Raw genomic sequence first — 16,498 nt, forward strand, 5'->3', positions numbered from 1 at the left:
ATAGTACCGCCTGTCAATACTTTTTCAAAAATTTTGTAAGCAATGTGCTGTACGTTCTCTTTTCTGGTTTGCATACCAGTACTGAATTCCTACATCAATTTCTATATTCATATTTCTAATTCCATTTATTTCATTGCTGCATGTAAGATTAGTGGTCACTTACGGCACAAATGAGGCACGCGATCGCTTTTTGTTGATCGGCAATTTGGATAATGGCTTTTAATATTGGTAATTGGTGGATGAAAAAATTGTTTTGTACAGTGATTACGATTTTGGAATAAAATAGAATAAATATTTTGCAAGGAATCATATTTAAGTTATTTAACTAAGGCCATATCAAGAGCAATAATTTTCAAAATGAAAAAAATAAAACTTAATATTTTAAGAAATTGTCAATAAAACTAAAGGTGTCAATTCACCAAAACAGTAATTAATCTCCAAGTGTGAAAAATCCTCCTTGAACCGATATTAAAACTGTGAACATAACTACAAGTTATATCAGAGTTGATAAAACTGTAGTCGTCAGTCGCGCAGGAGATGTTGCGTGCCGGCCACACAATGAGCCGGCGACGTTGATTAATGATCTTACATTCAACGAATACATTACGATTTTTGCTTTCATTTCGTTCGATACGAATGTCACAAGGTTATGATATCGATGCCAGACGAGCGATCGGTGCGTAGGAGTAACTTGTGATGCATGCCGATATGCTTGGATGCGATTTTCGTTGAATGTAAATTGAGTACTTGCTTAACAAGATCGCTTCGGGCGAGGTAAAGCTTCCAATGAATGTAATTGAATTTAACTAGACAATGTAATTGAAGTATCTACCATGGCTAAAATCAGAATAGTAATCTATTTTTTATCTTATTACAATTTGACATTAATAGTGTCTTGTTCGTATTCATTTCATAATTGTTATTAAGAATTTAAATAAAAGATATACGTATTTTCATTACTATATTTATTGGTTTTGTATTCACATTTTTCTATTTCAGTTACAAAACAATTTCTCGTTAAAAATTAAATCCACATTTTGTACCTAAGCCTAAGTCATTGTCTACATCACAAAGTCGTGAACGTTATAAACGACGTCTTTATCATAAAGATTATTTTATACAATACATAGCACATCTACCCATCTGTAGCTTTAATTAGGAACAGCATAATAATACCAAATAATGTTGTATTTTACATTAAAGCATTCAGCTAATCTCCAACACATTTAGAAATTACATAAAATAATTCCTAATAAATAGGGGTACAAAAGCTACATTTTATAAAAATGACAATTAAATAAAGTATCTATATAACTATAGACAGATTGGTAGATGTCACCAAAATAAGGAAATATAGTATAATGGTAACTAAAGAGTAAGTAGACAGTTTAGCGAACATCGATGACGAATATTTATTTATCCATGCAACGTATAAAAAGTTAGTTATTAATTTAATAAATACAATTGTTACTACTGACAATGACTTAAAATAAAATGTACAAATTCAACACTCAGAAGATGTTTACCTACCCTAAAATAATAATAATCACACTTTTGACATTGTAAAGTTTTCCACCTAACTATCCAAACATCCGATTATGACTGATTACTCTAACATACTTACACAACTTAAACAAATCTTAAATTAAATTAATCACTTTATTACACCTTAGACACAAAGGAATGGTAAGAATTACAGTTCGATAATGAAAAATAGAGTTTTTTCTTTACACATCTAAAGATTATAAGGCGGTTAGACCGTAGTCTGATTTGATGACTGGTTGATTGGATGGGATGCCAGTGCCGCAGCCTGCCGTGCCGACGGGTGACCCGTGGGCTGCGAGGTTAGCAAGCAGAGCCGGGTCCATGCCTCCGTGCATGCTCATCATGTGAAGGTGATGCGGTGTCATAGGATGCCCTGGGTTCATCTGGCTCCCTGGGTGAGACATTGGACTGATCGCTGGATCATGCGATAAGTTTTGTTGAGCTCCAACGCAATGTAAATCATTCATTATGTTATCTGTAACATTTTCTATACTGTCCGGTCTGCCATTGTTGTTTGACTTTTTCTTATCATTGTTATTGGTATTCTTATTTGATCTACTCTTTGGTGTGCCCTTAGTCGTGGTTGTGGTGACGCCAGCTGGATTGGTTTTTCTCCTTACATTTTTGGTGTTGGGCAATTTATTGTCTTTCTTCCACTTCATCCGTCTGTTTTGGAACCAGATTTTGATTTGTCTTTCCGATAAAACTAGAGTGTGAGCTATCTCTATTCTTCTTCTTCGTGTAAGGTATCGATTGTAGTGGAATTCCTTTTCAAGTTCTAGTATTTGGTGTCTTGTGTAGGCTGTGCGTTGGCGCTTCGGTTCCATTCCAGGTTGAAACTGGCCATTGGCTGTTGAAGAGAGAAGAATGTTCATTAAAATATGTATTAAAGTCAAATTCAAGGACTAATAACGGTTAAAACGTGTCATAATAATCAATCCTTGTTCTTTATGTGTTGGTCTGAAAAACCAAACGACAAACATTTTCAAACACCACACCCATTTAAAACTTTACCTAACAAGTAACAGAATATAAATAAGGCCGTACCTACATCAGTAGCGTTGCGTGCTCGACGTACAATAATTTATGTACGAGCCGTTGTGTTAATTAATGTGCATAATAATTACACATGCATGCGCCTGAGCTTCCTTTTTGTTTTGATTAATTGCGCCTAGTAAATTAGTTGTACAGACACCGTGGACATTGATACGATTTCATACACCTTTTATGGCTTGTTAAAGCTTTGCACGTAATATGTACGCACATATAAGGAAGTTATTTATAACTACATTATGTGTTTGAGTATGTGTTAAGGTTGTTTGAATAATTTCAATTTCGTTTGTTGTCAATTTTGATTGATTACTTGAATTGTAAGACACTTTTACTTTTAGATTAGTGAGGCAAATTACTTGTCTGGCGAAGTCGTTATTACCCACTGTCAATATACTAACAGTTGGTAGCAATAATTCGTTTTATGTAGATTGTAGAACACAAGTATTTACTCTTCTGTTTAGCTACATATTTTGACAACGATCGGTTTTTATGAAATAATTTCTTCAATATTTTTAACAGATTATTATTGTGTCATTGCAATGACTTTTTCTAACGTAGTGTAATAGATATCACATTTTTAATCAATAACGTTATTGAATTCTTTTCAAGTAACTTAGGCTATGAGGTTGCTATCTGACGTCATCTTTGCTTTCAGCTTAATAAATCAAGCTTCGTATAATTCAGCTTTAATCTACGAATTCTATAGAGCCACCCTTTCAATTACCTATATGCTATCTAGATTAAAGATAAATGCCTTTTTTGTCCCACAAAATTCAGTCCTGGTACCAAGGTCACAGACTTCAAAAGCTTAGTACGAAACCTCACTTGAATGTTCAATAGAGTTAATATTCTTGGTAGAATAGTTCTATTGTCACCCAAGTCCTAGTAATTTCGTAATTTCCTCCAGAGGAAATTGCCTTTATACTCGACGTCAAAGGAGCTTAGGAGTCAATGAAACGTCTTTTTTATTTATAAAGAATAGAACGGAATGGAAAATTCTGGAATTCATTACTGTTTGTTCTTTTAGAGTTATATGACTTCGCAAATTCAAGCAGACAACTATTGTATATTCTGAATGTTACGAATGACAAGTTTTTTGAGAGCATGACTTTTATGATGAAATGTAGTATCTTCTGATACATTTTTACATAAATATCTTAACGTTCAAAAGATAACTATCAGCATCACGACAATGTCAGAGAGATAAAAGTGTAAATGTTGACACGAAATAATTATTTAAATTATATGTATATTAATTTGGAAATAAACTAAAATCTTGAAGCAATTCATACAACTTTTACCTCGCAATCGAAACATACCTAAAGTGGTCACTTTATTGTGTCCAATATGAATGAAAGTAATAGCAACCAATATAGCTAAATAAAAATAAAATTATTTAAAAAAATAAATATAAATTGTAAAAGAAAAATCGTTTCTACCTATACAGTCAATGTATTAGGTACACATGAAATAGAAATCGAGAAACTCCATCCGCTGCAATGGCCGAACAGTACGAGTAACATAACGCACACACAACTAAATGAACTTCCTTTTATTTATATCGATAAGACAAAAAGATAATCAGGAATGAGATCACAAATCTGTAATCTATACATAAGAGCCTTAGCGAGAAAGGGATAGATGTATTTCTGTGGGGTTCGTTGTGGTATTTCTTTGAATCTCCGCGGTTCTGGTATGTGCGGTCGCCGGGTTGAACCGAGATTCCCGCTGACCACTGACAACTCTACATTGAGCAGGGTCTAGGGATCGCACCAAATAAATATGGAGATATACTCGGCTAGTTTTAGGTGGTTTGGCTTACAGATACAAGGAAAATAAGGGAGACGGAAGGCGTGTCTGTGGTTGTGGCTATGTATGCTGCATTTCCTTTTGTGAACGTTAGAATGTTAGAACCACAAGTTTCTGAGTACTACTGAGTTTAAATTTAGACCACTAGGCATTTCAGATTTTCGGAATTCACGAGACAGTCTGATTCATTAAACACTTTAATGAGCCTTTTTTATACTGTTCATTGTAAAAATGATTTGATTACCATAATCATCTTCAATCAATTTAGTTACGTTAAATCTGTAAGTGTGAACACGCAACCAAAATTATTTTATTGCATGAGAACATTCTCGGGCTTATCATAGAGCTATTGTTTAAAGTTACCGTGAATTAGAAGAACAGAAGATCAAGAACAGACGCATGCTGTAAGCGAGGCTTCTGTCCAAGAGTGGACAAAAATGCGTTGTTGAAGATGAGGAACCAAGTAAACGGTTTAACGTGTTTCTCATTGATCCGTTGGTAATGTATAAAATAGCTGGGTAATTTAGTTATGAATACACCAAAATTATTAATAGAATTAGAAGAAATACCAACTCTCATTGAGCCACCGTGGTGATGAATGCTCCTTTAAAACTTCTCCGTATAAAAACAGCCTTTGGTCAGCAGTGGCCATTATGAGGCAACAGCCTTTATCAACAGATGGTAGTGAGAGGAAATATGTGGTGAACTTCGTTCGTATTTGAGTATTTTTCAAATCTATTTGGCGGCTATATAATTGTTGAAACTATTTGTAGTTCAAATTGATTGTACATCGTACACTACACTTGGATTCCATTATCAAAATATCTAGCAAGTTATAATGTACAACGCAGCAGCAGTTGATGAAAAGAAGAACATAAAAAAGTAACTTTATTTAAAAACAAAAAAACACGTTCTAATTTCAAAAGCCCAGTAGCTACAACGGCTAGTGTTTGTCAAAGTGACCGTAATCAATTACCGACGAATAATTCAAACGTCCGAGACGACAAACAGACTTTATTGACTGATTAGCTGTGAAAACAATTAGAATGCTTTGGTAGCGTGAAACTTAAATTCGGAGGTATTCTATTCTATTTATTTTTCGGAGTGTTAAGCAGCATTTATATCATGTTGAACGTGTCGGGGTATAAGATCTAGCTTACTCAGAATTTAAGAATGAATCCACCAAACAAACTCAGTCTTTGTTAGATAATGAATCAGAAAATCCTTGTTTGATAGTTGGCCATGCTACCAATCGAGTAACAAACAAAACAGTCAAAACTCTTAATTCATTGAGATGTTAATTTTAAAGTTGATCACATGACACAGCCTAATCCTAATAGAGATATTATTAAGGATAAGGTTACGCCCATAATAGTGATCAATGTCACAACACAAGAGAAGTTACTAGCATATCATTTTAATATTCTTTTAAAAGCTTGTATCAGTGACCGGACAAAGCAACAACTCATTATTTTAATCATCATCGGGACCGCTACTCGCTACCGGTGCTCGATCTTCGCTTCGTTAGCCACTATCACGTCATCAAGACGATGACAATCTCAATTGAATTACGAGCTACCTGCGACCAACGTGTGGTCCATCTGTTAATCTCGAGTCGATCTTACGACGCATGCGCTATCGGCCTCTCGAGGTGGTCCCGCCTCATTACGTCCAACTTGCGATGGATCTAAAGCCTCTCTGTCCCACTATTGTGTACCATGAAAAATGTTAGTCCAATGACAGGTGTCGATAAGCCAAGTCTCTCTTTTAAATTCGGAATAAAACGCGCGAATGTGATACTAGCAATTTCTTTGACGATCAATCAATTCGATCGGTTCGTTAATGATGTTACAATGGATGAGGATTGCTTTAATGTTTGTCGTTTTAATCGTGAAGGATTTCACTTTTAGTGTAACTTTGTTTGACAGTTTATTAAATTTGTTTGTTCAAACATTAAGACAGTCAACAAAACGAAATTGGTTGTCTTTAGTTGTGAAGAGACGAATAAACAAAATAATGATCCATCACTGATAATTTTTTCTCTAACATATTTGCGCTTAAACATGTTTAAACTAGGTTTCGTTGCTTAGGTTTGCTAAACCTAAATATTGCTACCGATTTTAATGAGACGTCTATAATCATCTCATTCAAAGATTTCTAGGTACGATGTGATATACATACCTATAGTAAATCTGTAGAACGTACTACGTCGAAACTAGATATTTTAAATATCAAAATAATATTCACGTCCACACATATTCCAGCTTTTCTCACCGTCAGGGATGATTTTCAATAATTTTGCTGTATCATGTCTGAGCATCTGCCAGCTTAGAACGATTGTGAAATTGAAATTTGACAAAAAATATGAAATATAATTCAGCATAAGTGAGTAGATCAAAATGTATTCTTAGTTCTAAATACATAGTTCTGAATACATAGTAGATATGTATTCAATTTTTGAAACTCTAATTCAATGATCAGTAATTTAAATATTTATTTATATAAAATTTGATCAAATGGATGGTTCCACTCTTTTTGAATTACCACAAATAAGTATCTGTAGATGCAGCTAGAACTTTATCTTTAGCGTTTTTGTTCATCAACTGTCTATTAATGGCCACTATCGACCAAAGCCTCTTCTCATACGGAGAAGGTTTGAGCATTAATTACCACGCTTGCTCAATAAGGGTGTGCGATTTCAAACTTAAAAACTCACATTAGTATTAACCGTTGGTAGGTTTCGCTTTTATTCAAAACATTAAAAATACTGTAAATAACAAAAAATAACTCATTAAAAATGTCATCACAACACAATAATGAACTTTTTGCTGCCAGAAAATACAATATCCATTCATAATTTAAAAAAGTGATGACAAGAACTTCTTGAGACAATCCTAAAGGTCACTAGAGTCACGATGGCACATGAATAAATAAGTTGTGGTAAAATAATGAATAATTTTGTATAAATGTAAACATATTGTAGTCACATTTGATTACAAGGAATTCTAACTTCAACAAGTAATCAGATAATACAATGATCTATGATGAATGCGGTATGATTCACAATGCAATTGATGATCAAGAAAATAGAAACATTATTGAAGATGTAATTTTACACAGCATCACTGCAGTGTATGATTGCAATGAATACTTGTATTGTAGTAATGAAGGACGCTAGTGCGTTCTAAAAACATACGACACGATATTGTTTAACGAAGAACTCGACTAGTTTCAAGCCACGCTAGGGGCTCACATTTAGTAGCTGAGCAATAGAAGGCGCGTCGTGTGTGCGTGTAGCGTGGCTTGCAACTAGTCGAGTTCCTCGTCAAATAGTTCGTGAATAAGCCGATAAACATAACAATTAATTTGGTTAATCTCAAGAAAGTTACAATATAGTAAAAAGGTACAAATATATGATTCACCGAAAAGGCACCGTTGAACGTTAAAGCTACATGACTTATTTTTGTACCAGAACTGATATTTCCTACGCAATAAGCTATTTAATTCGAAAAAAAGTAAAAATTTTGTCCAGAAAAAAAATCATAGTTTTTTTTTCTAAATAAACCTGTCATGACTTTGTATGTCATTATAAATGTTTCTATAATACATATAGTCATATATCTATGGGAAACTTAGAATACCTAATTTGTCCAATGAAAAAATCTCGTCAAAAGACCAGACGTCTATAAAGACATCCGCCATTATTGTATGTTGAGCTATTCAACTTTATGTCAGTATTTATAAGTTTAAGTTTTTGTTTAAAATTGAAAGTTTTGATAGAGATTTAAACATATACCATCAATATACCAATATAAAATAAAAGTATCGAAATGATTGTTAACAATAAAATTATTATTACTTGTAAAAGAAGTAAACTGTAAAGACTTAATTCCGAGAAAGTTATGGTTGTAACATACCTACAGTCAGAGGTCAGAGGAACATTTCACTCAATAAAAAACAAATGGACCTAATAAACTATTCATAACCATTGGCTATTAAAATCAACAATAACGCATAGGTATAAAAACTTGACAAATTAAAGAACTTTTTCAAAAAGCCTCTAAAATTGACAAATAATGACAAACAGCAAATCTTAAGAGTCAAAGGTACCTGAACCGAACGAAATCAGAACAATATCAGAGACGATAAAAGGGAGACAACCGGCAAAAAAACTAGATATCGATAATCTCCACGGCGAATGTGCAACCACAAACAGCTATTTAAAAACTATAAAAATAAATGACACTCATTAACGTGAGTGTTTGGTCCTTTGTACCGCACAATGGTCCTTGGCGTCTTACAGGACCAATATAATGACATCGCATTAGTAAAATGTCAAAACAGAAAGGACACACTCGAAGACGAGCGCTTGAAGTAAATTTTTGAGGGTTACAAATTGGAGGCAATTTGTTAGTTCTTTCTTATGCACCGCGAACGTTTAATACGTTTTAAAAGTTTTCGCATTGATTGTACACAATAGTACGATTAATGTGAGCGTATTAGTCTTGTAGAAATGTGTATTTTATATTCATTTGTACGTCATTAACCGCTTTTAAGTTGTACTTTTGAGGCGTTTTTTTTTCTGATGTTAAGTCGACTTTAATATTAAGTTTGTATCTGTTTATTTTGAATTGAATGTGCCAATTGCAACACACGTGCGGAATATCTTTTGTGTTTCGATATTCCTTTTCTTTTTCACTTAAGTATTGTGCAATGATCTTTAAGTTTACCTGAAGTGGTTGGTATATCTTTGATATCGTATATTTTATGCACTTTTTACAAATTGTAATTTAGAAATTAAGGACTGAATTATTTAAATATGTAGGTATAAAACAGACAAAAATTACAAGATAGCAGCAGCAGCCTTGGTAGATGGATATTACAATCTGTGTATGTACAAATGGTACGGGTCGTATGATGACAACATAGTAGAACACATTGAATTTGTCATCACCCTGACACTGTCTGTGGGTGTCGAAAGAGCAGACTATGGGACTACACATTTGACAGAGATTTTACATACATTTAGCTAGCTACTCTGAAAAACCGAAAACTTTTAAACTGCGATCTTCAACATGACTAGGCTGTTGATGTATTCATGTTACTCATAATCTGTATAATCCGGTATTCTATTGGTACATTTCCTGAATAATGTGTAGGTATATGCCAATCCACCTTGAGCAAGCGTGGTGATTAATCCTCAAACCTTTACCGTGTGAGAAGAGGTCTTTGCTCAGCAGTGGGTACTTATAGGCCGTTGATGACGATTTAGGTATAGAAAATGCACGTTGTGAGTAACCATGTATCATTATGTGGCAGTGGTGAATTGACTCAAAATAACGGTTTACTCACGAACATTGGCAATTTCGCGCAGCCTACTGTAGTATGTAGGCTGCGCGACGTCGCTGCGTATGCGCCCGCTGCTCTTGATGAAGAGTCCCTCTGTGACTCGAAACTAGTAGAGCCTTTCTCTACTACTTAGTACAGGCCGTATTTTGATTGTTGAACAATATACAGGGTGTAAGCGGAACGCTCCCAAACGTCGCAAACAGGTGACGGTAAAAAACGTGTATTATTTAAAAAAAAAAATAAAGAATTCAATGTTTATTTTAAGTAATAATAGTTGTAATCTAATGCTGAATTTTAATATAGCATGAATAATACAAACACAAAAACGATTAAAATTATAAAAACATAAACAATTTGTGGCGTTTTTCGGGAGCGTTCCGCTTACAACCTGTATGTATATTTTAATATTTGAAATATGCAGAAGAAGTAAGAATGCACGGTTTATTCAAATGCTTAAGGCATTCCGTTTTTAAGATTCCACTTGAATGAAAATTCGGAAGACAATCTAAATAGGACTTCTAATAAGGAGTAAGTAACTGGTAAGCCAGTATCGGTACTATTTTCACCTTTAGTTTAAAAAAATAATGTATATTTAACAACTGTAATTAGTAGTTGCTAGCTTTTGCAGCAAATTGTTACATAGCTGATGCTGTCATTGATTTTATCACAGCAGTGTATAAGGTTTTCCTACGATTGTTGTGTTATTCGCTCAATTGTATTCATTAAATACTGCTCAGCACATGTAATTGCTGCAACCGACTAAGGCAAAACATCTTACTAATAATAGAAAAGCGAAAGTTTGTCAGTTTGTGTTTATGTGGATTTTTGTGTTTGTTACTCAATTACATCAAAAAACTTGCAGGGCTTGGGATAAAATTTGGTACATGGGTATATAATGGTCTGAAATAACACATAGACTACTTTCTATCCCACGGAAACGCGGGCGAAGCCGCTGGCAGAAGCTAGTGCATAATAAAGTAGGATATCTAAGCAGCACAGAATTTTGTACCCGAAGGGTTAAACAGGAGTCTTTACAAATATGTATTGTAAATCTTAAAATGAGTCTGTTTGTCTGTCTTTCTTTTAAGAGAAAATGGAACCTTTTGTGTCTGGGGATAGTTGGGCGATTAGAGAGAGTAAGGATAATTTATAGGCGGCTGGCGGCTATAAAATAAACTTAACGCAAACTTTAGCCAGTTCTGTTTTAAGTTCTATGTAAAAGGGGATGAGTGAACCAATTTGTCAAATACCTCTTACTTTTCCAGACTACGCACAATTTGCAGATAGGTATTTAGTATGCTGGTTCAAAAATTAATATTTATTAAATACAGTAACCATTGTTTAGCTACTGAGCTGACAAATAGTTACAAAATACTACTATATTAACACTGAATATTTTGGATGTATGTATGTATCGTACGCAGCTACGCGAGAACGGCTGCACAGATCCGGATGCACCTAATTTACTACCAAGTTACGAAGGTATATGTATAATAATAGTCTTATAGTCGAATTTAATTAACGATCTCTATCCGGATATCTGGACCAATTTAAGTTTTTTATAGACATGTAATTCAAATTCAAACGTCAAAAATGGATCTCAGACTTTGAAGATCAGTGATTAATTGCGCCCGCAAAAGAATATGCGCATGCAACATGCAAAAAATATTTCTATTTATTCAGAAACTAGGTACTCCGCGTCGTTTCATTGACTCAGCTCGGCTCCTATCGATCATAGCCTGATGTTTTATAGCCTATAATAGCATTTCTCAATAAATGGACTACCCAACACAAAAGGAAATTTTCAAATCAATCTAGTAGTGCCTAAGATTAGGGCGATGAAACAAACTCTTTAGCTTTATATCATGTTTAAAAAAATATTAAAAAAATGTGTAGAATTATCGATTTAATTTTGCCATGGGAAAATCCTGATTGGTCCCACGTCAAAAGACGATGATTGAAGCTATCTTCTGATATTAATGTTGGTAACAACATTATGATCGTCATATTGTATTATTACAATACTTCCTTCTAGTATCGAACCTTCTAATATCAAAGTTTTTTCAGACCAACACAGAAGAACACAGCGCATAATACATATTTCTTGACAATTTTCCTGATTCTAAAAGATATAAAATTTTCTTAGAAAAGGTACCAGCTTTTCCTGTACTTTTTTGTAAAGTTATGTTAAATGTAGGTAATTAATAACAAAGATTACAAAAATAAACTAAGTATATTGGACAATCATGAAAAGTTATACTTACAGGCACCAGCAACGTGAATCTTCTTCATCCATGGATAAATTACCCTGTCTGTATTGTCTGAACATATAGAGGAATCATCATCTTCCACAGGAGGAGAATCTAGAAGAAGTCTTTCATCATCAAGCTCTGACCCAGGGGAGCCTTCCCGTCCCAAGGCATGCAGTTTCCTTCCTGCCGGTGCTGCCTCTTCAATATGCCTCTCTAGCCTTAAACCAAGTTCTGCTAAACCTGGAGCAGTGTCAGGGTTATGGGCTGGGTAGCCGTGGTCGGCGTCCGAGGGATGCGAAGGTTCCGGAGGCCTTGGAGGCGGGGCGACAGGTGGGTGCTGAGGCAAGGGATGATAATACCCTCCATATCCATAACCTGTCCCAATTTGAACTGGAGCATATTGGTGCTGGTATCCGTATTGCAAATGCTGGTGTTGGTAATACTCTCCTGGTGGTATGTAATCTGCTTGGCTGTACTCTTCGGAAGGCGGGAATTTGGGATCCGGCTGGGGTTGGTACCCACCGTTGGTAAGAAATGAGCTCATGGTGGGCGTGGTCCTCTCCGCGCATCACCTCGTATACAAAACGCCTGTTAATATGGCTTCCATTCAATTTAACGACATTTTTTTCAATAAATCTCCCTTGTTTTGTTTTAAGCAGTCAGTCGATAACATGAAAGACATAAAGGTTAGAATACTGTGTTGATAAAGTTTATGCAAAAGTCTTTATACAGCCATAAACTCGGAAACTGAAATAAATTCTTCAATACTTGCATTATTTGGATGTATTTTCAACATAAATTGACCATTCTGTCGTTTCTTTTATCATCACAAAAAGTGTAAAGCCTCTTCATTGGAAAACAACTTGTAAGGAATTCTAAAATACAATGTTATTTATTTTAACAAACACTTATAAAATGTTTCTCCACAGTCTTAATTCCGATTTTATTCACTTTGAAAATTTAGAATTAACGTTCAATATTTTGTCCACAAACCTTAAACTCAACGTCAGTTTTTCTAATCTTCAGTTGTTATGATCATCACTTTTATTGACACTGATATTTTCACTATCTACAGCGATTGTCCACTAAAAAACACTACCACAAACAAGTCAGTTCATTGCACAATTTTGATCGACAAAGTTTTAGAACAGCATTATTGCAAAGTCATTTGATTTATCACTTTTTGATAATAAACAATGGTGCTGGAGGCGCGCTGTCCTGCAACATTTTGAGACAATATACACTGCCCAACACGCCAGCACACTCTGTCACTTTAAGGACTCCTATACATGTTCATCAATTTTTACATACCACCTTCCATTTTTAAGGCGGAGCTGTTCTTCTTGCTACTTGCTTTGAAACCAGTCAACAAAAATCAACCTTAGCTACGAGCAATACGAGTCAATTTGAGTTGTTAAGACCCTTGAAAGCAATAAGCTGCAAACATGCTTTTCCCCCTCCCGCCTATAAATATCCCAATGGGTGCGAAAGAAATAGACGCATAAATTGTTCGTCAACGTAGGAACCGGTCGTATATCGCCTTCTCTTTCCATCAAGTCAGTTTTTGCATTGGAGTAAAAGAGTAAAAAGATTTAAACGAACTTTACTATAGAAGAGATTAAGAAGCTGTTTAATAATAATACAGAACGAACATGGTCTCTGTTCGTAGCGACACGGCGGCGAGTTTTAAATATTTAATATGCAATTTCCTTTATTTTTCATTATTATACTGTTCATTATTTTAATGGACGACAAGTGAGATATAATTAGGTAGAAATTAATAGTTTTGATACAAACCGTGTACGGCCATCATACGGTCATTTGCATTTTACTATCTGTCACTCATGGTCAACGTAATATTAATGATTTTGAGTGTTTAGTCTTGTTTTACGGTTTTACTTGTCACTAATTAGTTAACATTATGTTTAGTGATAAAATTCGTTTAAATTAACCGTCATGCCAGTAAACAGAATGAAGTCACTATTTTATTAGTTCATAAATTGCCAGGTTTCACTTGATATGGCTACTATCAAAGTTAATAATTTTATAAATACAACATGTTTATAAAGATGAGTAACAAACTAGATGCGAAACAAATCAACCATGATAGAGCTTTACATACCTAAGGTCAAAAACAATAAAAATGGAAAACAATAAAATACAAAAACTAAAGAATAACAAGAGAAGACTTAAAACAAGATATTCATCACGGAGATCACACGACAAATCCGATCAGTCCTTACGTTGTAAGAAAAAACAAAGCAATCACTAGTCACGGTACTATGATACCGTCTAAGCCGCTAATACTACACTAAGACCCGACAAGGGAGCCGACTTGGACACCAAATAAACAAAAATGGTGATTTTATTGAATTAGATGATCACAATGGACCACGGTGGAGTTTTGCTGAGTCATCACAGCTCCCGGCCCTGCTACAAAAGGTGGTAACACCCGATCAATGGATGTTTGATCAATAAATAGACGTGTATCTGGTCCGGTTCGGACCTTTTTTGATACTGATTCTGTTTTGTGTTGCTTAGATTCTACATTCAGCTGTTGTGCCTCTCAAATATGTTGGTTTGGTAAGTTCCTCAGTTACCACTGTTACAATACAGAATTTATTAAATTTATAGCATAAACAAAAGAAAATCTTAGCAGTTAGTTCGACACCATTTCAATTTTGGCTTTAAAATTGTTATTATTATAATATTCCGATTTTTAACTTTACAGACTGATTTCAACATGATACATAATTATAACCAACTATTCTCCACGCCACAATAACCACAATTATATTCTGCTCATCTTTTTGGAAAGCGTTTAACTGGTATTATCAACATAATTATATTTATCTATCTCTTAAGTAGCTATGGTATTACATACGAACTAGTTCTAGCACTATTTTTAAATTTAAGTTTCGTAGTAGATATCAAGGAACTCTTATGAATTCTATTTCACGATAAAGGACAAGACATGATTTGCTATCACCTATATATACTTCACTTAAAACTGAGTCTAATTATTTTCCATCAATTTTATAGGGGATCCCCATTGATTTATAATTGTTTTCCATGAATAAATCAGCTGATGATTACAATGATAATTACATGGCTACTGTGAGTAGCAAACCTGTTCGTGTATTATTTAACACAAGGAAAACGTTAAGCATCAATTCAATGCTACTCCTCCACTGTAGATCGTGTTTAATCACTATGCAATCTGTCGACGTACCTGTCAGTCTTTGCTATCAGTAATCTTGACAAGCAGTAAATTGTTTTAATCTCAGTCAACTAGTTGACTACTGATTTTTTTTGCTCCACCGTGGTCAAGGTCAAGTAGGAGCAAAATCTAATATCTATTACTCTAATGTTGAACATCCTGTGTCAAAACAAGACTCGTGGAAGAAGTAGATAATGAAATTCAGATACTTCCAAACATTTTATAGAGTGTCAAAGTTTTAAATTGAAATAATTTGCTTATAAGAGATAAATGTCCCCCATTGAAGACATCCTTATCAGCGCAAAGTTTCTCCAACAAACTTGCTCACTCCCGTTGTTTTTTCCTGTGACGCTAACTGCCTGCCAGCTCGTTCTATCCAGCGCAAACTTAATCCAAGTTTAATGAACAATACGACAGGCCCTTAATCAAACTTTAGACTTCCTAACTTTTCCTTCATACAATTTAGAACTTTAAAACTTCCAACAACGAGTTTAGATTCTTCTGCAGCTTTGAATACAGATAAGTCGTTTTGTTATTTAAATTCTCAGCTGGAGAAAAACCTATTTAGCCGAGTTTGATCGTATTATTTGTTTCTTGTTTTGCCTTTTAGATTCAGTGTCGGAATAAAGAGAGTTTATTTAAACTGGATCTTATTAAAATTTCGACAAGGTCATTTATAATATTCAGATTTGATACAAATTCATTTTGATTGTGATAGGATTTCGAAGATATTTTGTTTTCGTTTTTAAACGATTTACACGAGGCTGTATCATTAAAATTGAGAACAAAAAACACAATTTTAAATTTCGCAGTCCTGTTCCCAATCACATGTTGTGAAGGGGATCGTATAGCCAATTTTCTGTAATGGCGGGTTGCGTTTCCTATCTTTGTTGGGCCGAGTGCCGACGTTTTTTGCAAAGTCTCGCCCCTCCCATGCCGAGGGCTGGGTTCGATGAAATTTATGGGGTACACATGTACGTTCGTATTTATATAGTTTTAAGGGTTTTTTCTTACATTTCTACTTCTTATATGTATTGACGACATCTGGTGATTTATATAGAACGTCTATGATATGGAATTGTGTATTTATTCCAATTGTACAGTTTGTGGCTTCTTTATTATAATTTAATATTAACAATATCAATACACACCTACATTCATTGTGTTCGCGTCTATGTTGAAGCAAGCTCCTCAAAGCCACGCACAAGTTTCTGACGCGGGTACGTCATCGTATGTCAGACGTTTGACAGCCGACACCACTCTCGCCTCC

At 34.5% G+C, this 16,498-nt stretch overlaps 1 protein-coding gene across 1 annotated transcript; it reads right to left on the reverse strand.

Moving 5' to 3' along the window:
• Positions 1 to 948: 948 nt before the first annotated feature.
• LOC118269989 (homeobox protein Hox-B4) lies at positions 949 to 13,272 on the reverse strand. The gene is made up of 2 exons (XM_035585399.2): positions 12,021 to 13,272; positions 949 to 2,395 (listed from the first exon to the last, which is right to left on the reverse strand). Exons 1-2 carry the CDS (start codon positions 12,550 to 12,552, stop codon positions 1,743 to 1,745), a joined length of 1,185 nt encoding a protein of 394 aa, XP_035441292.1. The 5' UTR covers positions 12,553 to 13,272; the 3' UTR covers positions 949 to 1,742.
• Positions 13,273 to 16,498: the final 3,226 nt, after the last annotated feature.

The sequence above is a fragment of the Spodoptera frugiperda genome, chromosome 30, assembly GCF_023101765.2.
Source record: "Spodoptera frugiperda isolate SF20-4 chromosome 30, AGI-APGP_CSIRO_Sfru_2.0, whole genome shotgun sequence".
NCBI classification, from domain to species: domain Eukaryota; kingdom Metazoa; phylum Arthropoda; class Insecta; order Lepidoptera; family Noctuidae; genus Spodoptera; species Spodoptera frugiperda.

What these genes read in the sequence shown, in the direction of transcription:
- LOC118269989 (XM_035585399.2), bottom strand. Translation starts at nt 12,552, where the DNA reads ATGAGCTCATTTCTTACCAACGGTGGGTACCAACCCCAGCCGGATCCC. An exon ending in GATTCACGTTGCTGGTGCCT is followed by an intron (nt 2,396 to 12,020) that starts GTAAGTATAACT and finishes TCTCTTCAACAG; the next exon opens with CCAATGGCCAGTTTCAACCT.